General features: G+C 42.8%; 1 protein-coding gene across 4 annotated transcripts in view; it reads left to right on the top strand.

Moving 5' to 3' along the window:
- Window positions 1-6,418: 6,418 nt before the first annotated feature.
- Window positions 6,419-27,180, top strand: part of Znf879 (zinc finger protein 879) — a 32,309-nt gene continuing 11,547 nt past the window's right edge. The window contains exons 1-5 of one of the 4 annotated variants that reach the window (XM_040748545.1): window positions 6,419-6,579; window positions 7,393-7,458; window positions 9,364-9,490; window positions 9,912-10,007; window positions 15,608-15,960. In XM_040748545.1, the coding sequence (XP_040604479.1) occupies window positions 7,426-7,458; window positions 9,364-9,490; window positions 9,912-10,007; window positions 15,608-15,633 (282 nt within the window). In that variant the 5' untranslated portion in view covers window positions 6,419-6,579; window positions 7,393-7,425 and the 3' untranslated portion in view covers window positions 15,634-15,960. Of the gene's footprint in view, window positions 6,580-7,392; window positions 7,459-9,363; window positions 9,491-9,911; window positions 10,008-11,912; window positions 14,086-15,607; window positions 15,961-18,149; window positions 18,300-19,333; window positions 19,406-27,180 lie in introns of those variants that run through there. The other 3 variants (XM_040748544.1, XM_013114753.3, XM_013114752.3) reach the window with 3 other exon arrangements.

Genomic DNA, 27,180 nt, shown 5'->3' with positions numbered 1-27,180 from the left:
TCCACTTGCTTTTTCCCAATGGTGTTGAGCATCTTTAACGTGTACTTGCCTATTTGTATATCTTCTTTAAAGAGATGACTATTCAGATCAGTTGAACCTTTTTAAGTGTGGGTATCTGTCTTCTGGTTGAGTTGTAAGTCTTGGACTTTATTAGACATATGACTTGCAAAGATTTTTGTTCTGGTCTGTGGGTTTTCTGTTTACTTTCTTCAAAATGCATAAAATTTTAATTTTGTTGAGATTTTATCTACATTTTTCTTTTATTGTTTGTATTTGGGTATCACATCTAAGATCTCACAAGAAGTTCCAAGGTCATGAAAATTTATGGCTGTCCTAATTAAGTTTTTCTTTTCTTTTCTTTTCTTTTTTTCTTTTTTTTTTCTTTTTCTTTTTCTTTTTCTTTTTCTTTTTTTTTTTGTCAATTTGACACAAATTCTCAGTCCTCTGGTAAGAGGGAAACTCAGCTGACAAAAGGTTCCCACCAGATTGGCCTGTGGAAGGGCCCAGTCTACTATGGGAGATATCACCCCTGGGCAGGTAGTCCTCGGGTCTAGAAGAAAGCAGGTTGAGCTACTCACAAGAATCAAGCCAGTAAGTCTGTTCCTCCATGGCCTCTGCATCAGTTCCTGCTCAAATTCCAGCTCTGACTTCCCTCATTGATGGAATGTGACCTGAGAATTGAAAGCTGAAGCCAACCCTTTTCTCCTCAAGAAATAAAAACCCTAACTAAGATAACACGTATGTTTTATTTTTAGTGCGTATTAGCTCTAACATTTACATCTTTGACCCATGTTGAGGGTTGTTGCATACACAGGAAACTTCCATGGTGGCAGAAACCTGAATAAAGAGTACAGTTCACATCTGGCAGGTAGAAAGAACAGCAATTGGAGACCAGGTGCTGCCTTTTGCAGGGAACATCACATTGTCCACTCTTTTGGTATTCCTCACAACCCCACCAGACAGGCCATTGTGGAGCGCACCCATGCCACTCTCAAACAGTATTTTAAAAAAATAAAAAAGGGGGAATATGTCACCTCCCCCAATATTCAGTTATCCCCCATACTTTATATTTAAAAAATTTTTACCATAGACAGTAATAATTTGTCTGCTATGGAGAGACATTGGAACAAACCCTCCCAGTCTTTGGGATGGTTCAGATGGAAGGACTTAATTACAGGAAAATGGCAGCCACCCACCCCCCTATTAGCTAGGGTCCGAGGGGCTGTTTGTGTTTTCCCTCCAGGAAGTGAGAAGCCTATTTGGATCCCCGAACGGTGCATCAGGCATGTTGACCCCGACTCTGCTCCCGACACTAGGAATGCTCGCCATGATAAAAATGATCCAAACATTGCCAAACTCAGGTAAGGGAAGTATGGGCACCGGTGAGGAAAACCCCTCCCACCGTTTTGATGCCAGTTCGTCACTGCAGCTCCCCATTCATCGCCTTTATAGCACCAATAAATACATTGGGAGTGGCTGCTGCCAACAAGAGATTGAAAGTCAAAAACAAAACAATCTGAGTTTCCCCCTCCTAAAAGGGGAATCTCTGCTTTATTAAAAATATTTAATATCTCCATGATTAAACCCTCAGTTGAAGGGTGGATTGGATTAAACGTCTAGGCCTTCCCCTAATACAAGGTCAAGAAAGAAAAGGGGAACCTAAGACGTTGCCCTCAGTTGGAAGGTGGATTGGATTAAATTTCCAGGCCCTTGTCTAAAGGGACCATTCTCAATGGGAGAATGGATTAAGATGGGTAAATTAAAAAAAAACTGGTAACAGTTAATAAATGAGGTATTAGTATTCAGTAAAGAAAAAGGCAAAGGTATATAAAATAAAAATGTTTGGTTACATTTATATGGGGTAGGTTATTGATATAAATTTAAGGTCAATTTTGTGAGTCATCTCTAAAAACTTTTGGCAAAAGCCTGGCCTTTCCACTTTGCATCTACAGAATTACAAGGAGTGGGTATGGCTGTAGCCCCTGAGTGTAGCTCAAAACTTCTCTAATGAAGAAATGATGAGGGACATACAGGACTTTTTCAACCTTTTGTTTTAATTCAAAGATTGACTGGAGTTGTTCTGTTAAAGAAGTTTCAGTTCAACAAACTAATCATAACCTAGGCAAAAGGAGAGATATGTATGCATGGCCTATGTGTATGGACGTGGCCACGTCAGTCAGTATGTATGAAGTGTGAAATGTAAATGCGTGATGTTAACAAAAGCAACTGTTCTAATTGCCTTGGATATGATTAAAGGGATACTTAAATCCCTTCAAACAGTTAAAAACTATCTAAATCGATTTAGATATAGCCAAAAGAAACATCCAGTCAGTCGGTTAATATTTTAACAAAAAATTCAAGTTAAGCCCTCAGAGCCAGTCAATGAGAGAGAGAGAGAGAGAGAGAGAGAGAGAGAGAGAGAGAGAGAGAGAGAGAGAGAGAGAGAGAGAGAGGTTTTTTTCAGGGAACTGCCCTGCCGCTTTGGCAGGCCCCACCCCCAAAGGTGTCTTTGTAGATGCAAATTAGGCCTTGTCAGCTCAGATGCAAACGAGGCCTTGTCAGCTAGTGAGAGCTACCGGTTTAAAAAAAAAAGGGGGGACTATTTGGGACATAGTATAGTTTACAATCCTTAAATGATTCTCAAAGGTACTTAATGGTTATGTCCCTTTTAAAGGACATCTACTAATAATTTAAATAGTGATCCCAATTCACCTAGATAGTTGACTAAGGAGGGTAGACAAATCCTTCTACTGTTATGGTCCAACTTGAACAGTTCATACAAAATTTAAAAATAAAAAAAGGGGGAGTAATGTCCCCAGTTCCCACATGATTCATTGAATAATCCACTCCTCATTTAAAATTTTTAAAAATGTAAATGCCAGTGAGCAATCTGCTTCAGACAGATTCTGGCATAATGGAACTTGAGCAACTATTACTCAGGTCAAATGGAGACATCCATACACTAGACAGTGGAGAAGACCCTAATTTGGGGTCGAGGGCATGTTTGTGTTTTCTTGCAGAAAAAGAATAAAGCTTCAGTAGCTGTCACAACATTTGGTGAGATGCATGGAGCAGAGAAAACTGGACCTGAGACCGTGGGAGCCTGCCCAAGCCAGTTCGAGATCTCCTAAATCGGTGTTCCTGACCCTTGATGTCATCAAATCTACAGCCGGAGAAAGAAATAAAACAGTCAGTTCGAGATTTCCAGTTTCTCATCAGGCCTGCTACATCAACCTCCTGGACCCGTGAGTTTTCATCCCAAAGCCAACAAAACTGGAAGATTAGCAGTTTGCCTTTGACACACCTTAAAACAATAGAATTCATTTTGCCAGTTTTTCCCCTTGGGGGAAAAAGGACCCATTTAAAACATTTGGACGTTGGTATGGACTGTGATGAGTGGCAAAAGCCTCTTTTCAGTATTTGAACAGGACATGGTCACTTGAAATATCAGACTTGGTGGTTCCTGTTTCTGGAATCGCACCTATGCCAGTGTATTTTTCTGGAGAAATGTAATTTGTCCTAATGTGACAAAAAGACTTTGACTCAAGTTACATATTCAGCTGATACTACTGACATTAAATCAACAAACTACATCACCACAGGAACAAATTGGTACTCTGTAAATAGTGCAACAAGCCTCTTGTTCATATTTTTTATAATGCTACATGTGTAACATCAATGATTGTACCTAATGTATCTGTGCAAGTGCACTCTCTAAATGCTTTCCTAAGTAGATCTTGAAATGATTGTAAACTTTATCATTGTTTTGACCGTCAAATTGTAACTATAAATCACCCTTGTAGCAAAGAAAGGCTGGTGGTAGAATGCTACGGCCAAATCAGGGGATGGGCAGATGACAGAGAGGTGCTATGTCAGTGGGGGTCCTAGGAATGGTAACAGTGGCAGTAGGCATTCTGGCTTCATGCTGAGTTCAAAGTGCCTTAGCCCATGGCAATCCCGATAGCCATAAAGCCTTATTACAGATGATTCTAAGATGAGGTTTCTCTGATGACGGGCAACTTATGGGGTAGAGTCGTCCCCCCCCCCCGCCTAAGGCAGGGGTAGCAGGGTACCCCAAAGACGGGATGGGGGGCCACCCCATTTGACCTAAGACAGGAGTGCCTCATAGAAAATAAAAAAGGAGGAATTGTGGGGGATCACAGACCCTGGCCAGAAACCCACCCCTCCATCAGCTGCGAGATAATGTTTACTGAAAACAATTCAGTGCCATAAAGCTCTTGATAGGGCTCCGATAAGGGCTCACTCACTGAAACACCATGACTTTGATCCCCCCTACGGCTAGATGCTTCTTCCTGCTCCCTGCTGTTTCTCCCTGATTCTGGTGCTGGAGATTTAACGACCAGCCAGGAGGGTGAGAAGTCTGTGAGAGCTGTGAGAGGTGTGTGAGAGCTTGGTTGGAGAATTGTGTGTATATGGATGGCAGAAGTCTTTAAAAAGGGAAGCATTTTTTTCTTGGGGAGTTCTCCTAAGATGACTTGGGGAGCATAAAGTTTTCTTAATGCAACCGACCGGTCTCTGTGTCATCTATCCCGACCACCTCGCTACATTCTCGGATGCAGGCTGCTCAGCAGGTGCGACAACCAGGTAAAAACAAATATCAAAATAACAACAATATAAAGATGTAAGAACAGGTATTTTTGTTGAAAATCCACATGTGACACCCCAGAAGAAAAACAACTTCAAATATGAGAGGATCAAACTAACACAAACCACTAAGCCATCAATAGATCTGTAAGCAGGACAAGATCCTGATTTAAAAAATAATAACCTAGCAGGTTTGGGCTCTAGCTCAGTAGTATGGTGTCTGCCTAACGTGCACAAGGCCTTGGGTTCCACTTCAGCTCAGCAGGAAAAAGAGAATGAAAAGGTCCACAGTATTTTTGCGGGACAGGCAGACATGGTGAGTTAGGGGGAGAAGAGACAAAGGGACACCAAACGCAGCTCTCCTCAGATTGTACAGCTGTCTAGCAGTGTCAGCTCACTGCATGGAGGTGATCTCATTGAGAACAGAAAATATTCAGGTGAAGCCTTCTGTGGAACACCAAGCTAACCTATAATACTCAATTGTGTTACAAAGGCATTTTCTCTGTTCACAAAACATCACACATTTGGAGAAGATGACAACACACATCATGAAATTAATACATAGGTAGAGTAAGAAATGAAATACTCTTCAGGCCAAGCCACGAAGCAGAGAGACAGAAAGACCCAGTCCAACGTTTACAAACTAATACAGACAAACCTGTCACAGCCAGTCTTGTTTGAACCAGAGATGTACTTCAGCGGATTAACGATTTAGGAAATGTGATGATTTAGGAAATGCATTTCTGTAATTCACTACATTAACAGATTAAAGGCAAAAGCATGATTATCTAAATGGATGCAGAAGAAGCATTTGGTACTGTCTACTGTTCATTCATGATTTAAAACTTTAGCCATCTGGGGATCTTCTTTAGCTTGACAAAACTATCTACTAAAAGCCTACAGAAAGTCCCACACCCAGTGTGGAGTCAAAATAATCCTTATGCTAAAGTGGTATGTTTTAGTGTGTATGTCGAATACTTTATCTGTGGTGGGTTGGTGTTTGTTTGGCACTGGGTAGCTCTTTTCCTTCTGGCATACTTTGACAGGAATAGAAGTAAGAATCTTACAGCGTTTGGCGACTTTCAAACTTTTGTGGTCTTGGTTCAGCAGAAGTCCTTCATGTTGATTCCTGGGAGACTATAATACAAACTTTTTCTTGGTTTCTTCCTTCTGGACACTGGGCTTGTCTTATGGACCCTCAGCTGTGGACTTCTTAAGGGGCTCTTGGTGTTAATTGCTGTCTAGAGAACATAATTCGTATCTAATTGCAACTGAATTGTCATTCTTCAGAATCTTTACAGTGGACAAAGACAGGGTCAAATTTTTCTAAAAAGAGCTCAAATAATGAATAAATTTATTTCTACCTTTTAGCTTTCCCTGAAAATCTGGGCTGCCAGCGGCAGTAATAGCTAATATGACAGTTTATTTGTTTAATATTTGCTTGAAGTATGAACCAGCAGTGAAAATTTGTGTATATTGTTTCTTTTGTAGGCTACAAAAACCATTTTCTGTTAAAGAATGAAAAAGGGCAGTCCTCTCTCCATCTAAAACTAAGCAACCAGCGCCTTATTCTTCTACATTTAATGCACACTTACTTTGCCCTTTTTAGAAGTATTACCACTGTAATTATGAATGAAGCATGCGTAAAAGCCTGGGAGGAGGTGGCAACTGAAAGGCAGCCTTTAGAAGCCTGTCTCCCACTGTGGTATAGGACAGCTCGTCGCGGCGCCTTCAGGGAAATGTAGTCCGTATTGGAAATCAGGCAGCTCGTGCGCACGCGCAGTCGAGCCTAGTATGGTTTCCTTGCTGGGCTTATTGGGTTTGCAGACAGAGCGGGAGCAGCTGGGAGCCCGCCGGGTAGGGCCGCGAGCTCAGCGAGAGTGCGCAGAGGCCTCGGCGGCAGGTGCAGGCCCTTGGCCCTGACTCCAAGTCTCTCCGGACCGGAATAGCGGTCAAGGAAGCCACCGGCTTCAGGTTTGCGAGTCAGGGTGGCCTTGAGCACAGTGCCTGCAGGCTTACCATCCCGGAGCGGAAACTTTGTTTATTCGTTCCTGTCAGTCTTCGGTGTTCGACAGTGTCTTACAGTGAACCCCACAGCCTGCATTGAAGTTCTGTTCCTTTGCTCTAAGGTTTTACTATTGGAAAGCAGTGAAAGGATGCTGGGCACGGAACCCAGGACTCGTTACTATTTTGCGCTCTTACATGAGCTGCACCTACAGTCCCGTTTTCTCCAAACTTTAAATTCAATTTTAGCTATTGATGTATTTCGAGCGTGGGGGAGAGGGGGCGGGGAGGAGTCTTCTTGTTAATTTAAGAGACTTTGGTAATTCTTTTGATCAGAGGAAAACGCCCACGAGTCCGAGAGGACTAATTTTGGATTCTGAAAAGGGTATGCCTTCTGCAGCCACTTCTTTCATTGGCCATGTCCAAGTGCAGATGTGTGGAACATTTATGCTTTCTCTTAGCTCCCTGGGTTGCACACCATGGTGCCTTTTATCTTGCTAATGAACTCGATAGCTGTGGCTGCTTGGTTCAGGTGTCTTTATTATATTTTCTAGTGAAAAGGCCACAGGTCCGATAACAAGGTATGCTTGTTGGCGGCTTCTGTCTTTGGTGGCCACCACCAGGTGCGATTGCTGCTTGCTTCTGGCTTCGCTGGTCATACCCAGGTTCTGTCTAGCTTGGGGAGGTTACCCTGATGCCCAGCAGGTGGTTTCTAACCCGTCCCAGTGAGGACTGGAAAGCAGCTCGAATGAGGGGACCTCACAGCCTCTTCCTCTGCCTCAGGTGTCTTCTCAGGAAGAGCAACAGGGGAGAAAAATGGCCAAGAGGTTGCTGCCAGCCCAGGTTCAGGTGAGTAAAGACAACTTCCTTTTTGAACTGCCTTCCGACTGCAGAAGAGGTGAATTTATTTCATTCTTTCTTGAGCTTCTCTAGGCTTCAGTACCCAACGAGGAACAGAAGCTGTGAAAGGTGAGGCCTTAACTCCTGAAGGGAGGTTCTTCCTGTCCCATGAATCACTTATATTGCCATTGGCCAGGAGTTAACTGCTTTCCCTCACTCCACACTTTTCAAGCAGACATCAGACTATCAGGCTGTTATATGGTCCCCTGGTTCTTGTATTCTCTTGGAGAAGATTTCAACAAGACACACAGAGCCTCAGAGAGCAAGGTTTTATTAGAGCAGGGACTGAATTGTACAGGCAGACTAGCTGTCCAAGAGCTGGAATCAGCCCATAGGCCGTCACTACAGTTTTTAATGTCTTTTTCCACTTAACACTTTTGACTAGCGGAGAGCTTATCACCTGCCTCCCAGTATATGTTAACCTACTTGAGGTCTTGTGACTTGACTGTAGGGCTGGTCTCATCCTCACTTGTCTCATCAATGCTCATCAACTCCGATATCCTTTTGCCATAAAACTAAGATTAAACAATAGAGCCTACCTTCATACGCACATTTAACTTCTGCCTAATGACTAGAAGTGATTCTGGGCATCCAAAGGAACAGAAGGAAAAAGTGATATGGCATAAATGTAGAAGCAGAGCACAGAAACGGATAGGTTCAAGGTTTGTTTGTCCCCATGCAGAATTCCTTTGGTGCTTGACTGGCTAAGCTTGTTTTGTTTTGTAAGGAACCCAGGGAGTTTTTGCCTTCTTAGTCTAAAGGCTCTGATAGTAGCATCTGCCATGATTCTGCTCAAAGAAAGGCATGGGTTCTGTGGGGAGGCTTTTCTGGGTTGAGACTGGCAAGTGACTTAGCTATTAAGAAGATTCACAAACTCTTTGGGAAGCTGGCTCAATTAGTCATCTACTTGCCACATACGTCTGAGGACCCAAGTTTGATGCAATGCATAGAACTCAAGAAAAAAAGCCAGGGATGATGATATGTTATTTGTCATCCCAGCCCTGGAGAGGCAGTGGATACCTAGGGCTCACTGGCCAGCTGGCATAGTGAGTCAGCAGGGTCTAGGCCAGTAAGAGACCCTGTCTCAAAAAACAAATTGGATAGCATACTGAGGAATTCAACTCCTGAGGTTGACTTCTGGTTGACATCCCTGGGTGCATATACAGACACCCACCCCCAGATTCATATACGTCTGAAAAACACAGAGATTCTGAAAGTAAAGGGGTGGGGGCTGGGGATGTTGCTTACAGTTAGAGCACTTGCCTAGCGTGCTCAAGGCTCTGGGTTTGAATCTCAGTGCCGCAAAGAAACAGGAAGTGGGGTACTGTCTCTTCCTTCGTGTCCAGAGAGGAAAGTCAAGCCACGCATATTTAACTTACTTTTGCCCTTTCAGAGCAGGAAAGATGCTAGGCTTTGTGACCAGCTTGGGGTTGTAGAGATGGGCCTTTGACGTTGTGAAGAAAAGGTGAGCTCCTAGCATTTCCACTGTGGGAATGCCTCAGGCGTTGTACACCGATGCCCAGCCCGTGATTTGTAGAGTATCAGAAACATGGAAACCACCTTACCATTTCCCTTTCTATGGCTAATACATTTCTTAGTCTCAGGTTCTGTTCTGTCTTCCTGATTTGGTTTCATGGTGTCAGGTGTTCTCTTGTAGGGTGCTGGGTTTGCATTTTCTTAGGGTACCGTGACTCACTTACTGTAGGAATATCATGAATACATACTGGTTAGTGAAACTGTTGTTCAGAAATGCTTGCTTGGCTTGAAACACTCGAAACTCTCACAGAGCTGCCTCTCACTCACACTATGTGTGGGGGTGGTCCAGGATGAGCAGGAATGGGTTTGCTATTCTAGGAGCCTGTGACATTCAGGGATGTGGCTGTGTCCTTCAGCCAGGATGAGTGGTTGCATCTGGACTCTGCACAGAGAAGCCTGTACCGGGAGGTGATGCTGGAGAACTACAGCAACCTGGCCTCACTGGGTAAGGAGTTTATTGGGGTGCATACTCTGCCATGGAAATGCATGATCCCTACCCTCTACCTGGGAGGATGTGTGAAGGGTTTGGCTAGGTTTGGCCTGTGGAAGGGCTCAGTCATGGCTGCTTTTCCCCTTGGCTATTCTGAGAAGTCCAAACATGGCTGGGTTGATAAGAAGCACCTTCTCTTGTGATTTTCTGTCTCCCCAAAACCAGCTCTGTTGCTATGGGTCCCTACCAAAAGGAATGCTGAGCCAGAGCCCTGACTCACACACATCCTTTGTCTCTGGACATCCTTTAGGAGCCCAGTTTCAGGCTGCTTTCTAGACAAGTTTCTCCTCCTGTGCACTGTACCCCGACCTCAGGGTCTACTTGGCCTGGACCTTTATGCCAGTATGGCCACTCATGTCTTCTTGTTCATGAACAGGGATTCTGTTTTCCAAGCCAAAGGTCATCTCTCAGTTAGAGCAAGCAGAAGACTTCCAGATGGTGGAAAGTGGAATGCTTCAAGGTGTGTATCTAGGTAAGTGGCAGAGGGATCAGGACTTGAACTTGGCATTTCTTACCTGCTTGGGCACAACAAGGGGATTGTCCTCAGAAGACATTGGCCAGGGACCTCCTTTGGTGTGCCAGCACATGGAAATTGCTGGGAAGGACATGTCTCCCCTCTTTATTTCTGGTCAACTCATCCTTCAGTTTCAGAGGGAGAGGTGAAGTCTCCAAGCAAGGATTGCATTTTGTCAAGTGCCTCTTGTCATATGAGAGCGTGAGCCACAGTTTCACCATACTGTCTTGGGCTTTTGCTTTGACTTTGTCTGTCACTCATTATCCATTGTTAAGGAAAAACAATGGAAGAATATGTACGTGTGCAAATACATGAGGGAAATAGGTGTGCCAGTGTGGTGACAGTTATAGAGTTTAAGCAGATTTGCAAATATTCATCAGACTGTTTGTCACTGTGACAATTCGTAAGCCATATACAGCAGATCCTGGTCCCTTGTATGTTGGCTGAGTTTGTTTGACTCTGATTACCACATCACAAGTGCCTACTTTCTGTTCTTCTTTGGATTTTGTCTTTGTTTCTGTTGCCAGAGGAAGATTCTCTTGGGCCCTCCCTGCTACTTACCCAGATTTCACTTCTCTCTGGCATTCTGAGTCAGTTTTGTCTTGGATTGCCATTCATGAACTGTCTTCAGATTTTCCTTTGTATTGATAATAATTTTTCCATGAATAATTTTCTCAGAGTTTGCGTGTACTATACACATGTGTGTCTAAGTTCTTTCTTCTCTCGTTTGGAAATAGGCTTTGGGGTAGAGTTCTGGAATTAAATGTCTTGTTCCCATTCAGCAGTGTCCACGTGTGACTCCACTCTATTATCTTTGAGCAATGAGTGTTGATAACAAACTCCAGCCTGAATTCTATTTCTCCTGTTTTCTGTAAAGGTGACCTCTTTAATAATCAACAGCATGAAAGCTCCTTTGTAAAATATAGTCATGTCTTTTGTATGTATTATTTCATTTATTATAGTGTTTCCTAAGTATCTTGGCTCTTATATTTTTTTTTACATTGATTTATCTATATTGTACAGGAGGGGGTTGGGGGATAAGCCATAGCTTGAGTGTGAAGCTCAGAGAACGGCCTTTAGGAATCAGTGCTTTCCTTCTTCCATTTGAGTCCCAGGGATTGAACTCAAGTCATTAGACTTGGCAAGCATGCACCTTTACCCATCCCACCATCTTGGGCTCTAGATTTTATCTTCAACTTCATCTTCTTATCATCCACCTTAAAGTATCAGTGTAGTTACCCCCATTGCACATTGCCTTGGTTTTGTTTGTTCTTACACAGCTTTCATAAGGCCCTAGTTTCTTCTTTGGCAATTTGGTTACTTGACTATTGAATGGAAGCCTGTGGGAGTTGGCCCTTGCCTTGCTACTGCCTGTAATTCCCAACCGTGGCCTTTGCATTGTCTATTGCGAGAACACTCATTACAGCATTAGCACTCTGACAAGGGCCAGAATGGTACTGCTGAGACCGAAACTGTTTCACAGAGCTCTGGCGGCAGAGGCTCCTCCTCCTCCCTTCTTTCTTCTCTCCCTCCTCTTCTTCTCTATAGTTTTCTTTGGGGATTTGCCTAAGTATACTGGCACTGGTCTGGGTGATGAAACTGAATAATAACACAAGCTCTGCTCAAAAGCAGCTGATGACCCAGGCTTTGTTACTGAATCAAGACTGGCACCCCATCCTACTGGGAGAGCTGCCATCTGATGTCCTCAGGCCCCCCCATCCCCCACTTCTTCAGACCCTTCCTTTCAGGCACGTCTACCTCCTGTTTCTTTTCCTTTGTCCTTGTTCCTAACCTTTCCTAAGATTCTGATATCATTTTCCTTTATTCCCAGTGCAAGAATCACTTGCATTTTGTTTCATTTAGGGTGGAAGAGCTTGTTTGAACCCATAGTTTCCAAAGAAGAAAGTAAGGAAGCCTTGAAAAATCACAGAGCTGATGGATTTTTTGACTTCATATTGGGAAAAACATATGTAAATGAGGAACAGTTAGAGGAGCAACAACGCAAAAAGAACAAACTTTTCAGTGAAATGCTGTTTTCCATTAGAAGAGACTATATACAAGAGAGGGGCCTTACAGGAATTGAATGCGTGAGAAATCCTGGTATAAAGTCTCCTTTTACTAGAAAACCTGGAGTTGTCTCCAGAGGAAGAAAGCCCCGCTCACAGCAGTACTCAGTTCTATTTAAACCACTGGGAGTCCACACAATGCGCAAGTGTTATAGATGTAACATCTGTGGGAAAGTCTTTCTCCACAGTTCTTCCCTGAGCAAACACCAGAGGATCCACACCGGAGAGAAGCTCTACAAATGTAAGGAGTGTCGGAAGGCTTTCAGCCAAAGCTCGTCCCTAACACAGCACTTGAGAGTTCATACTGGAGAAAAACCGTACATATGCAGTGAATGTGGGAAGGCTTTCAGCTTCACTACCTCTCTCATTGGGCATCAGAGGATGCACACTGGAGAGAGACCCTATAAATGTAAGGAATGTGGCAAAACCTTCAAAGGCAGCTCATCCCTCAATAATCACAAGCGGATCCACACTGGAGAAAAACCTTACAGGTGCAATGAGTGTGGGAGAGCCTTTAGTCAATGTTCATCTCTTATTCAGCATCATAGAATTCATACCGGGGAGAAGCCTTATGAATGTAGCCAGTGTGGGAAAGCCTTTACATCAATATCACGACTAAGCAGACATCACCGTATTCATACTGGAGAGAAGCCCTTTCGTTGTAATATGTGTGACAAAGTGTTCAGTTACCATTCAGCCTTGATTATACATCAGAGAATTCACACTGGAGAGAAACCATACGCATGCAAGGAATGTGGGAAAGCCTTCAGCCAGAGCTCAGCACTTATCCAACATCAAAGGATCCATACTGGAGAAAAGCCATACAAGTGCGATGAATGTGGGAAGGCCTTTTCCTGGATCTCACGACTTAATATCCATCACAGAATCCACACGGGTGAGAAGCCTTATCATTGTAAGGAATGTGGAAAAGCTTTCAGTTCTCACTCAGCAGTCAATACTCATCGAAAAATTCATACTGGTGAGAAACCATATAAGTGCAGTGACTGTGAAAAAGCCTTCAACCAAAGCTCAGCCCTTATTCAACACCAGAGAATCCACACTGGAGAGAAACCATTTAACTGTAAGGTGTGTGGGAAAGCCTTCAGGCAGAGTTCATCACTTATGACACATATGAGAATTCATACAGGAGAAAAGCCTTACAAATGCAAAGCATGTGGGAAAGCCTTCAGTCAGAGTTCATCTCTTGCCAACCATCAGAAGACTCATAATTGAGAAAAATCATAAAAGTAAAATGCATGTAATAAATCTACTGAAAGACATTCATTCCATACTGACTGTAACAGAATTCATCCCGGAGAGAACATGATGAGTAATAGTTGGGGATGAGCATCAAGTTAGACTTCAGTAAGCACCAGGCATTTGTGATGCAGTATAAACTTGCAAGTGTTTGGAAAACATATATAAAATGTTTTTCACATATTCATAAGCTTTATTGTCTACAGAGTTGACTCTAAGATGGAGGGATTGATATTTTCTTTGTAGTGATTCCGACTTAATAAGCACCAGCTTTTGTAATGTCACAAGGGACCTGCTGATTTAGGGGAAAGCTGAGCCATGAATCGCCGAACTTCAGATGAGCCTAGGATCTATTTTGGACAATGCCTTTCAGTATTAATAATCCTTTTCTCATTTCAGAAGATGGGAAACGAAATCTACATAGGTAACTTGTAGCTACCTCATTGTCACTCAAGTTTGTTTTTTTAATACTCTGAAAACAAGTTCTTGTTTATTGCTAAAACCTTTGGTTCATTTTTCCTTAGTCTAAGCCACTGACCTGAGAATAACATCACTTTGTGTTTGTCCTTTGCATTGTCTCCCACCGTTCACCACCTCCGGTTCAGACCTAAAGGCACTTTAAGTCACAAAATGCATGGTGTCTCCACTTGTTTTTCTCGAAACGTAATTGCCTTTGCTGTATTAAGTTGTGAAGTAAAGGCTCTTCAGACAAATGCTTTTGAAATTTAATTTACGTTTACACACAGTTAGCTAGAAGAGAGAAATTGTGTCACAGGGTAGCCGCAGAGAGCACAACTCATGGTCCTGGGCTGTGCCTACTTCCTTGCGCTCCCTGTAGCAGCTGTGCACTAATTATCTAGACTCCTGGAGTCAGCTTCTTAAGCCTGGGAGCGGTTTTCAGAGCTTCCTGAGTCTTAGGAGCCTCCTGTCTCCTGTTTCCATTCAAAGTAAATTGAACACACATAACACTACCCACCCCCCTCCATTCTGCCTCTTCTGCAATGTACCCTGTGTCTTGGAGTAATATAGATGTGTGGTTACTTTCTTCCATTTATGGCTGAGCATTGAGCGTATGCCACAGCAACAGTTCTTATTCTCACTACCATGACCGATTGTGATACCACAGTAACTACCTGTACTGGGGAGGGGTGTTTCCCAGGTTCTCCTAACATTACAATCCCATGGCTAAGAGACTGCTGCTCTTGCAGAAGACCCTGGTTCTATTCCCAGCACAAAGGATTTGTAAGTTCCAGTAACTTCAGCTCCAGGGGATCCAAGGCTTCTGGTTTCTGTGGTTATCTCTACTCACATGTGTACACACACTTACACACACTTAAAAAAGAAGTGTTCCCCCACAACCAGTGTTAACAGCAGTGGTAATCCATGTTCATAATAAAAAAAATGTTTTGAAGGCATGTAATACCTATTAAACAGCATGATACCAGTAGCCTCCCCACTAGGGACCAGGATCTCCCCAGCCACAGGTTTTGTCCTGGAAAATATGAGTTTTCTCCTATGGAGTAGGCTTTACATGCAAACAGCAAATACTGACTGCATCCATATTAGTTGTGTTTTACCAATGAGCTTACCTTTCCTGGCACACTCATGGCATCAGCACACTGCGTCTATCGCTGAACTATTGGCATCAACCCTCTCCCAGCTGAACAAAACTATTGGCATCAACCCTCTCCCAGCAGCCTACTTAGTGATTTTCAGCACTATGGAAGTGAGGTAGCATGGGGGGTGGGATCTTCCAGCCAGATCCAAGCCTGGTTTCTCCATGCCCTCCAAATGAAGTATGTGATATCTTCAGCAACGGGGACTTCCACTTAGTTCTGGGATGCAAAAGGCTGTGGGGACAATAAAGTTTGTGGGTTATGAGGTCATAGGGTCTCTATGACCAGTAATACTGAGAGAGGCAACACATGCCTGGAATTGGGATTTTTCACTCAACAGTCTACCTCAGAGTACCTCACTTTAAACACCTGTCACTGCTGGTTTTGTTGTTCTTCCAGATGATTTTCCAAATCAGAAAGATACTTGAGAGAGTTAACATTATGTATTTTTTTTTGTTTTGTTTTACAAGACAGGGTTTCTCTGTATTGTTTTGGAGGTTGTCGGTCCAGCCTGGCCTCGAACTCACAGAGATCCGCCTGCCTCTGCCTCCCAAGTGCTGGGATTAAAGGCCTGCGCCACCACCGCCCTGCTAACATTATGTATTTTTTTTTAAACTAGAGAATGAGTGTGGGCAGGCTCTCTGAAGGTCCATTACTACCTGTTCCAACCTGCCGCAGACCGCAGAATTACACAGTGAGAACACAACTGACAAATCATGGAGCGAACCCACACGGATCACTTTCAGATCGAGGAGGCCCACATGCAGGGTGGTGGGAGTACTTGCTTTATATCAATAGTCACTGCCCTTACTGGAAATCCCCTGTGAAGCCATGGCACTCCCTCTCTATGGTGGGATTCATCCCCCAAACTCCAGCACTGTATTAATCATTTACTGGGCACATTTTTCCCTATGCCTTGGTATATAGGATGATTCTTCCCAGATACTATAAAATCATTTACAATTACAAATAGTTCTCAATTTGCCATAAATACAGTTTACTAGTTGATTATTATTTATAGATATCATCATTATTGTTTATAGCTATTGATTATTGATTATAAATATGGATTATAGATATAAATACTGATTAAATATAAATTATTATTAATTTCAAAATCATTATCATTCTTCCAATCATCTTCAGACTTTCAACTATCCACATTACTCTCTGCCTTAGAGAGATTTACATGCTTTTTAAACAAAAAAGGGGCAGATGTAGGGGCCATGAGAGATACAGCAGGTGTTAACTCTTAATAGCCTGCCTTGTTCTCTTATTCAGACTACTGCAAACAATTAGTTCACTTTCACCTCAGAGCAAGTTCAAACTAGACCAAAGTCTTTTTTGTAAAAACAAAAAACTTTACAGCTCGCACAAGGTCAGAGTCATAGATGTTTACCAAGGCTACTAAGGAAAGCATGCTAATTATTTAGTTGTTAGTCTACTAACAATAGATCTGTGTCTCAGAGTTGTCATTGGTTTTGTCCCCTGCGTGGTCATGGTTTTGCTCCTATGACTTTGCGGCTCAGCTCCTTATTGCTTCCTCTAAGAATGTGCTTTTGACCAATGAGAGAAACTTCTTTATCACCTCAAGGCTCCTGAAGAAGAGTTTTTAGAATAGAAGAAGCAAGAAGTGTTATGCCCAGATCACAGATCCCCCCCCCCACCAAAAAAATCCACCACCAAGCAGGTGACTTACCAAATACAAGAACAAAGATTTCTTTTTATTTCAAGCTGCAGCCTGGGTTCTGCTGGCTCAGAGGCAAACGGAACACCACTTACAGCTGAGAGGGAGCTTTTAAAGAAAAAGCTCAGAAGATTGAAAGTCTTGAGATTACAAAGCTTCCATGGTTACATAGGAAGTATATGTTTTGGCAGGATCCAATTAAGCAGGAAATTGTAGAGGAAGTAAGTCTGTTAATTATTCCCTGGGCCAGGGGTTTTTACAACTGGGAGTTGATAGCTATCTGATCTTCCTTAGGGCAGGGAAATGAAGAAACAGCTGGGGTGTGTTATCTGGTCCTGTCCTCTGGTCAGTACCCAGTTCTTTGTTTAGCCTTATCTGACTGCTTCCCTTTTGGGAATTTAGGCTTGAAAATTTTCTTTTTCCTGCCAGGTGGTGTTGGTGCATGCCTTTAATCCCAGCACCCAGGAGGCAGAGGCAGGTGGATCTCTGAGACTAGCCTGGTCTATAAGAGCTACTTCCAGAACAGTCTACAAGAGCTACTTCCAGGACAGCCTCCAAAGCCACAGAGAAACTCTGCCTCGAAAAACCAAAAGAAAATTTTCTTTTCCTATCTGAGCTTTGGAGTCTTAAGTTTTAGACTTTTATTAATTTTCCCATTTTACTCCTTTCAGAAGAATCATAGAGAAGTTGTAAGTAGGACAGGATTATTAGAGTAGAAACAGAACAGTAAAGAGCATAGGGAATAAAGAGCATGACCCTCAGATTGTGTGTGAGGTCACTACAGAAATCTTTTACCCCTCCTTCACTCCTGAGAAGCAGTTCACCTTTGGGACCCTGGGTAGGGGCTGGAGCAGGTCTTTTAGCCTCTCCAAATGGCCATTGATCTTAGGATTCAGCAGCTAGCTGGATATAAATAAATACTAAGTATGTGTATTCAGTCAATTACATATATATTAATACTTTTGCTTCTGAAATTACCCTGGGCCCTTTGTCATAAAACAAAACAAGCAAAAGAACCTGAAACGGTACCTGTATGCATTGTTTTCTGTGTATTGTACACGTTACAGTGATTTACGTTATCATGATTAGTGGTGTAGGCTACACAGAGTTTCCTGTTTCTAGACATAAGTCTTTCTATGCAGCCTGGCTGTCCTGCAACTCTGAGTAGCTAGTCAGGCTAGCCTGATACTTATGGGTGGGTGGGTGGGTGGGGTCCCTACTCCTAGACACTAAATTCTGGTTTTGTCTTGTCACATCACTTCGTCCTCCTAGAGAACAAGTCTTGAGACTGACTGAGAGAGCCTGGTTGGGTTTGCAGGTTTGTAGTGAATTGCCCCAGCCCCAGACTACAATAACCTGTACAAGACGGATACCACCACAGGTTCATTCAATTTTTTGGAAATCGCTTGGTCCCGGTGCCTACTGGGAAATGTAGTCAGAAAGGTCCCGAGGCATGACGGGAATGGTAGTTCTCTGGGGCTTCTCCTGGTGGCGGGGTAGCTCGCGGCTCTTTTGGGGGGGGCTCCTGACCAAGATGATCCTGATTGTTCCAGGAGGGTGCGTCTGAGGCAGACATCCTCAAGACCGCTCGTGTTAAGGGCAGCTGAAGCGAGTGCGGGCGTCGGTGAGTGGGACGGAGGGGGCAGGCGGGGCGTAGTGGGCGGTGGGCTTCAAGGCGGGCCTGGCGCGGCCTGGCATCTGCCCCGCGGCCTCTGGATTGGGGACCCGCCGTCAGGCTCGGCTAGCCACGGGGAGCGGCTGGGCCCAGACTGCGGTCCCGGGGCCTATGCATCTTCTGTTGCATCTTAGCGATGTAGGTCATAAAAGCAACAGCCGAAACCTAGCAGTCTAGGCTAGCTTGATGAATTAGCGCATCTGATACTGTTACAGGCCCCATCGTGGCCACGGTGCAGATGAAGAAACCAAGGCACAGTGTGGCCCGGACATTCGCTTAGTCTTGTCTGGGAACTTGCACTGGAAGCAGAATTCCCTTCCCATCTGTGTGCCTTGCAGTGTCTTGACACTCTGGGCAGTCTGTGAACCCCTTGGCTCTCCACCTCAGCCACGTCGACAGCACAGCCCCACCTCTGCTGCTCAGAGGACTGGTTCCAGGAATTCCCAAACAGCCAAAACTCAAGTCCTTTAGGTAGATTGGCATTGCATTTGCAGAGAACTTGGACATACCATCCACTGTACTTTAAGTCAGGCATCTCCAACCTTTTGACATTGTCGTAATTTTTGTACTAGGTGCTAACAGGCCTGTAGGTGGGTGTGGAGGGACAAGTGTAAGACATTAGAAGTGATTGTTTGGTCAGCAGCCTTATCATTTGGTTTGCCTTGTTTATAGGGAATAGCTTTCTTGGGATCTCATGACCATTATGGGTGGGTTTTAAAATTAAGTGATGTTTATATGTATATGTTTGTGTCTGTATGTGTGTATGTGTCCATGAGCACAGAACCTGAGGAGGCCAGAAGAGGATGTTGGATACCCTGGAACTCGAGTTGTGGGTGCTGCTAATCAAACTCAGGTTCTCTGCAAGGAAGCGCTCTGAAGCACCGAGCCACCTCTCCAGACCTCCGTACGGGTGGTTTTATTGTCCTTGCTCTACGCCTTCCCTTGGCACCAGAATTCCTTACTGCACCTTTTTCCCTTTTCAGGCACTCAGCTGTCCTTTGGCCCAAAAACTAAGAAAGGAAATGGCTGTGGATTTGCTGGCTGCTCGAGGGACAGTAAGTGAAGCTTGTCTTTGCATAAATTGCTTTCTGACTCAAAGGTGTGGATGTATTTCCATTCTAAGCCCCTGCTACTTTTCTCATTTGCAAAATTAGCACTTAACAGAGGTATTCAAAGGTCAGTTTGAAGCTGACCTTCAAGGAAAAGACACAAAAGCCACCCTTTCTATGCTTATCAAAGGAGTAGACCTAGGGACAAAGAATTCTGCCAGGTCCAGAGCAGAGGCTGTCCTGTACCCACCATCTCACAAAACCTCCCAGATGTCTTTCTTTAAAAAAAAGGGGGGATCCTTAGGATAGAATGTCTATCTCATTTTGTTAACAAAAGGGGAGGTATGATGGTTGCTCATTATAATTTAAAACACCTTCTGTTGCCAGGGAATTTGGTCCCCTCTATTGGGTTCTTAATTTCATTAGTAGAAGAATTTAGAAATGTACTCAGAAGGAAGCTTGAAGAAAATGTTATTAGAGTTTGAGAAAAATAGCAGGACAGTCAGGCTGTAGATCTCAGCAGCTGCCAGGAGGGGAGAGATGGAAAAAAGGAGGAAGCCGTGTGTTATAGGATCCAAGAAAGGGGCAGCGTCAGCAGCGGAGGTCAGCACACTTCCTAGTGTCAGCAGCAGAGGTCAGCATACTTCCTCGTGGGAGAAAGTTGTGTGGTTGGGGAAGTAGCTCCAGGGAATTCATGAGAAATCGCAGTGTGCCAAGGAAAGCATGCTTAGGATTTTGTCCAGTGTCTGAAAAAAAAGAAAAGAATAAAAAGGAAAACTCAATTTCCTGGGCAACTGAAAATCGGGCAAGCTCTAAAGGCTACATGATGGAAACCTACGAGGCACTGCCCAAGCAAAGGCTTCTGGGAAGGATGAACACATTATTTCTTTAAGGGATAATTAGTCCTCCTTCTCCTTAACATATCTTAAGGTGAGTCAGATTTTTGTGGGGGACCAGGCAGGGAGAAAACAGGTAGAGGCAAACTCCTGGCCAGGTAATTTACAGGTCCAGCTTGATTAACTCTTTAAAATTTTTGAAAAATTATTATTTTTATTTTATGTGTATGTATGTTTTGCCTGCATGTGTGTACTTGCACCCTGTGTGCCAGGTGCCCATGGAGGCAAGAAGAGGTTGTCAGATGACCCAGAACTGGAGTTATAGAAGGTTGTAAGACACCATGTGGGTACTGGGAATTGAACCTGGATTCTGTGGAAGAGCAGCCAGTACCCTTAGCCACTGAGCCATTGCTTCAGCCCCTGGATTAACTTCTAAAGGAAGGACACAGAATATGTGTAGTTCTTTCTGGCTAGCTTAGAGTGTCAGGTCTTCATCCAGGGCTAGGGGTAGAACTTCTGACCTTTTCATTCCTAGGAAAGAACTGTCTCTTAATGAGTCTTAGTAAAGTCAGAGTACTTCCCCGTTTTCATTGGTTAATTTAAATCCTGAGGAGTGGTAGAACTGATGTCTATCTTTGTAGTGTTTTCAGAGAAATGGCCGGTGGGGTACAAAGCCAATTGAGCAGGATGGTTCATCCTCGGGGTCTCTAGAGCCATCAATCCCTGTAACTGCCATGCTCAGCCTGTTTCTCCCCCATAAAGTCAGTGCTGACAAATACCAGCAGAGTACAGTGTCCAGCAGTCTTGGCTCTGGCCTGCACTACCCTCTGTCCAGAGGTGGGGGGATGCTTCTCTATGTGAGCTTTCTCACCCCATGGTGCATAAACAGTCTTTGTTTTAGGTAGGGGAAGTTACGGAAGCGTTTGAACTTGTAGTGTAACTAGCGCCTTCTGGCACCATCATGAGGCACAGACTAAAGTTTGTTGACCTTCAGAAGACCTTGACCTGTGATCACAGCAATGAACTATGGAGAGCAGCATCTCAGATTAGGGCCTCAAGATTGTCTGTGTTGGGGACTTTTCCAGAGTTGCTCATGCTGTGGTGGGGCATAGTACTGTAAGAAACCTCAGTAAATGCATAGGTTTGCCAAGCTGGGGGCACACAGAATTGATTTCTGTCTTTTGGTGCCCTCTCTACCTGGGATGAACAGATGTTAGTCCATGGCCATCATGCTGAGGAGCATGACTGGCAGCAGGCAGGCAGGCATGGCACTGGAGCAGCTGAGATCTTACATCTGATTCACAAGATGGAGGCAGAGAGAGAGAGAGAGAGAGAGAGAGAGAGAGAGAGAGAGAGAGAGAGAGAGTCTAGGCACGTCATGGGGCTTTTGAAACCTCAAAGCCCATTCTCAGTGACACACCTCCTAGCAAGACCACACCTCCTAATTCTTCCTAAATAGTCTACCAACTGGGAACTTACAGACAGATTTTTCTTTGGGTCACCAACTCACAAAAAATGACACAGAGACATATTATTAATTATGAAAACAGCCTATAGCTTAGACTTAAACTAACCCATATATATTAATCTATGTTTTGCCTCATGGTTTTTTGCCTCTCTCCATCTTGGACATCCTGTTTTCTTCTGTGTCCTCTGGCATCTTTTTCATGTCTAGAGTCATCGCCTCTTCTCTCTCTGTCCCAAAGTCCCGCCTAACCTCCTCCTACCTAGCTATTGACCAGTCAGCTCTTTATTAAACTGATCAGAAGGTGCCTTGGGCAAAGACACATCTTCACATTGTACAAAAAGATTATTCCACTTCAGGAACCAAATATTCAAATATATGAGCCATGGGGCCAGTCTCATTCAAACCTCCACATCTTCCATTACATTCCCCTGGCTCCTGCAGTCCTGAGCCTCTTGTGGTGTTCTCAATGAGAATGGCCCCCATAGGCTCACATATTTGGTACTTTGTCCATAACTGGTAAAACGGTTTGAGAAGGACTGGGAAGCATGGGTTTTGTTGGAGAAAGTATGTCACTGGAGACAGGCTTTGAGGTTAACTTCCTTTCTGCCCCAAGCTTGTGAATCAAGATATGAGCTTTCAGCTACTGTTCCAGTGCCATATGTGTGCCTGCCTGCTGCCATGCTCTGAACTGTAAGCCACAAATAAACTCTTTATTCTATAAGTTGCTTTGATCATGGTGTCTTATAGTAATAGAAAAATAACTTAAGATACCACTTCATAGGGTTGAGGGAGGGAACTCATCTTGATGGGAAAGTACTAATGTCTCATTATACAAAGAGTATATAAAGTGAGAGATAATGTTGCCATCTTGAAAAAGGACAGCCTGCTGCATCTGCAAATCAAAAAATGCATGGCAACAGTTCATTCTGTCTCAGTGGTTCTCAACCTTCTTAATGCTGTGACATTTTAATACAGTTCTTCATGTTAATGGTGACTCCAATCATAAAATTATTTTATTGCTACGTCATAACTATAATTTTCTACTGTTATAAATTGAATGTACATACCTGATATGTAGGATATCTGATATGTGATGCCCAAAGGGGTCACGACCCACAGGTTGAGAATCATTCATTTACCCTGTAATTATAGGTGTGCCCCTACCCAGAGAGATTGCTAGGGGAATGGTCATTGTATACTGTTTATGACAAGAACAGCCATCTAAATCCTCATCTGCAGAGTCTAGGGGGATGGATAGAGTGCTAGCCACACAGCGTGAGGACCTGAGTTCAGACCTTAGCACACTCATAAAAAGCTGGGAGGCAGAGACAAGCAAACCCTTACTCTCACTCAACAGGAGACCTTACGAGTCAGTGAGCTCTACGTTCAATGAGAGGTTCTGTTTGAAAAAGTAAGTTAGAAAGCAGTAGAACAAGATACCCACCATGTGTCTGTCTCTGGCCTCTACACACTGTAGTGTCTTTTTCTTTGTCCTGCTAGCCAGCTCCCAAATCACTACACTATCATTAATTATGAAAGCTTGGCCAATTGCTTTAGCTTGTTTTTAGCTAGCTCTTATAAATTAAATTAACCCATTTCTATTACTCTGTGTGCTGCTCTGAGGCTCATTTACCTCATCTTTGTACTGTCCATCCTGCTTGTTTGCTTCCTCTGTGTCTCCTCTCCGCTCCTCTCCTCTCTGCCCTTCTTCCCAGTGTCCTCTATGCCTGGAAATCCTGCCTAGCTATTGGCCATTCAGCTTTTTATTAAACCAATCAGAGTGACACTTCTTCACAGTATATAAAAAGATTATTCCACAACATTTTCCTCTTTTGTATAAATAAAAAGAAAAGGTTTTAACTCTAACATAGTAAAACTATATACAATAAGAACAATTATCAGGTGGTATTGTCTAGCTGAAAGAAAAGGTGTTAACTTTAACAAATGAAACTATATACAGTAAGAACAGTTATCAAGTAAGAATTATATTTACAATGCCCAGTCCATTTGTATTTGGCAAATTGAGAGAAAAATACTCCATTATCTATCCTCTCTTGATGCGTTTTGTACCTAGTTTACTTTTTATCATGAGTAAAGGAAATTGTAACTGTGACTATCTAGTCTTTAATTCCATCAGAGATTTGAGAAAGATATACTACTACCTGAGCACACAGGAAGTACAAAGCAAGCAACTTCCAAAACTAAAAAATGACAGACATATCTAGCTGCCTGGAAGTCACCCAAGGTTCCACTGCAACATTGGGGCATCAATCTTTGGTCTACAGCCTTAGAATATCTGATAGACTTTGCTGTGAAGCAGGAATTTTTGAAGGAATGTCCCACCTTGTCTTGGCAAAGTTCGGCAGTCTTTGTTCCTTCATGTCCTACTTGTCCAGTTTGTACAGCATACTGTCAGCAGTAGAGGTAAGGGCAGTTTCTTGCCCAAATGGCGGGCTTTTGCCACAAAGAAAGCAAACTCCATATGGAGGTTCTTTGATACCCATCATCATTTTATGAAGTAGATTGGTGCTGTCAGGAGCAGATGTGTCTCTCTGTCATGAAAACCCTATGTTATCAAAACATTTTAAATGTCATATTCTGTAGGACTTTGAAGTATTTGAAGACCATCTATGTATTTAAAATATATCTTTGTATGACTTTGAAAACATTCCTAATATTACTATAGGTTTGATTGTTATAGATGACAAGCTATTAACCTGCATTTATTTATTATCCTAAATAGCTTTCAAGGACTAAAACTTTTCATTTTTAAATAAGCTGTATAGGTACAACATATTAAACAAAAGTAGAAACCTATACACAGCATAACAAAATAACTTTAAATTTGTATCAATATACAAAAGTCCATACCAATGTAAATTGTTTGAGACTAGTGGTTGTTCAAAAACAGACTCAACAATCTACCCTTTTATCCCATCATTTCTATGCTAGGTCTCCCTTTTTCCTTCAAAAAGAGATCCCTGAATAGAGTTTCCTTTGCTCCCTGACCATGACCAGTAACAACTTGTAACCAACATCCCTAAACTATGATAAACATCCATAAACTACTGAACAATTAAAATCTACCCACCCCAACTCTTGGGAAAGTGGCATTGTATTCTCTAGACTGCTTCCTGTTTTCTGGGGGGCATTGGCATCTTTAGGGGACCCTGAGAAAACTGGAATATTAATCAAGTCCTGGGAGAGCTAGCTGTATCATTTGTTGTCCAATCTCTGTATAATGGGAAAGTGCAAGGCTTACCTGGAGTCGTGGAAGGAGAAGTCTGTGAGGCTGGACCATGGTAGTCAGCAGCCTTGAAGCTGTTCTGGATGCAAAACTCTGAGGAAACTACAACAAGCACTCTGTCACTCTGAGGAAACTACAACATGCACTCAGAGAGACAGGATCCCCTGGGCAACTTGTTTTCATTGGTGTCTGGTCCACTGGTTCTGAAAACACACAGACTTTCAAAGCTAACATATATATCTGAATTAACATAAGTTATGAACTGTGCATTTTACAGGATGAGTTTTTTGTTTTATATTTGAGGAGGTAAAAAGATATATCACCTATCTTGTAGGTATTTTTTTGTCTTCTTTTTTTTTTTAGGTTTATTTCTTTATGTCTATAATTGGGATTTTCAGGGGCTCTCCCCCAATCAAACTTAATCCTCTTTAACCTTGAATGAATCCACAGCCTTTCTTTTTCTATGGGAACAAGAGCATAACCTATTCTCCAATATAACATATTTTTTGACTTCCATTTTGAAGTTAAGACATTTTTTAGATATATTGGTTTGTTTAATTTAGTAGTTTTTATAACCCACTGTTTCTCAGCAGCTATTGTTTGCTCATCAGCAATCAAAAATGTAAAGTCAATGCAACACCACACAGGATCTAGACTCCCTGCATAGTTCACGTCTCTTAAGTGGCTTTTAAAAAAAATTACCTTACTTCTGTCCTCAAAAACTTTATTATTTTTAGAATATTATTATTTTATGACTGTTTATAACCTTTTATGTTTTTCTTAGGCCTATGTGCATTTTTAAACATACTGTCATCTGTTTACAGGTTTTTTTTTTCTGTCTGAACTTTCTTCACTGTGTATCTGCAACCTTTTCTGTCTGCATGAGCAAAATCTTAAGCCACTACACAACTTAGTTCACGGTGTGCTGGTGGCTCAAGCCCACAGGCAGTGGCTGGAAATGGGTGTCTGTACTGCAGCCTGCATGAGAGACTACAGGACTAGGAAGCCACATTTGGCCCTGTTTTGTGTGCTTGGCACTTTTTTAAATAGCTTTCTTGGGTGTTATGTGGAAATATGTGCCACCACATTGGACACCATCTGTAGTGAGCCTTTTTCTGTCCCACCAGCCAGCTCGCAAATCATGACACAGAGACTTACCATTAATTATGAGAGCTTGGCCAATAGCTTAAGCTTGTTTTTAGCTAGCTCTTTTAAATTAACCCATTTGTATCAGTCTGTGTGCTGCTCTGAGCTTGTTTACCTCACCTGTATACTGTCCATCTGCTTGCCTGCGCCCTCCATGTCGCCTCTCAGTGCTGCCCTTCTTCCCAGTGTCCTCTATGCCTGGAAATCCTGCCTAGCTATTGGCCATTCAGCTTTTTATCAAACCAGTCAGAGTGACACTTCTTCATAATGTACAAACGATTATTCCACAACAACACACATGTGCACACATATAAATACATGCACATGCATATACACACAAAAAGTAAAGACACAAATACCCATCCACAAGGAATGTGGCTACATAACTTTGAGAATCTAAGGAGTGAAATGTATTTTGCCATTGTGAATCAGAGTTTTGTGAGAAGGAGATACCTATCATTAGTAGTAGTGTGTCAAAAGAGTAGAATGTGAACCATGTGTGCAGTTCATGTGTATAAAAGCCTTATAGTTACAATAGTAAAGAAGTATATAGGAGAAAACAATCTAATGTTTTAATGCAGTTTATACAAATATTTCAAATGTAACCAATATAAAATTACCAAGATACTGAGTGTATTTATGTTTCCATTTGTGTATATGTGTCTGTGCATAAACACGCACATATTTAGAAAACCAGTCTGTTAAACATTTAGATGCATAGGACATATCACTTAGAGAAGCCACAATTTGTGATAATGGCCACTCATGACTGCTGCCCATCATATCGAACTGAACGGTCATAGACAAATTTGAAAGCAAACCAAAAGATATTTACATAGAGAGAAATGATGACCATTGGCTTTTCAACAGAAACAACAGAGTCCAGAAAAAGTCAAAAGATATTTCATATGTAGAAAGAAACTGTCATTCAGTCTGTACCCAGTGAAAACTGTCTTCAAGAATGAATGTAAATCCCAGGTACATGAACTAGCTTTTTGGAGCCCATTCCTTGCTCAGCTTTGATACAGCAGAGAGGGAATTGGTCCTGCCTCAATTTGGTATACCAGACTTTGTTGACTCTGCA

The sequence above is a fragment of the Mesocricetus auratus genome, unplaced genomic scaffold (genome assembly GCF_017639785.1).
Source record: "Mesocricetus auratus isolate SY011 unplaced genomic scaffold, BCM_Maur_2.0 Super-Scaffold_100007, whole genome shotgun sequence".
NCBI lineage: Eukaryota > Metazoa > Chordata > Mammalia > Rodentia > Cricetidae > Mesocricetus > Mesocricetus auratus.
The sequence above is the reverse complement of the archived record's forward strand: the minus strand, read 5'-3'. Positions and strand labels throughout refer to the sequence as shown.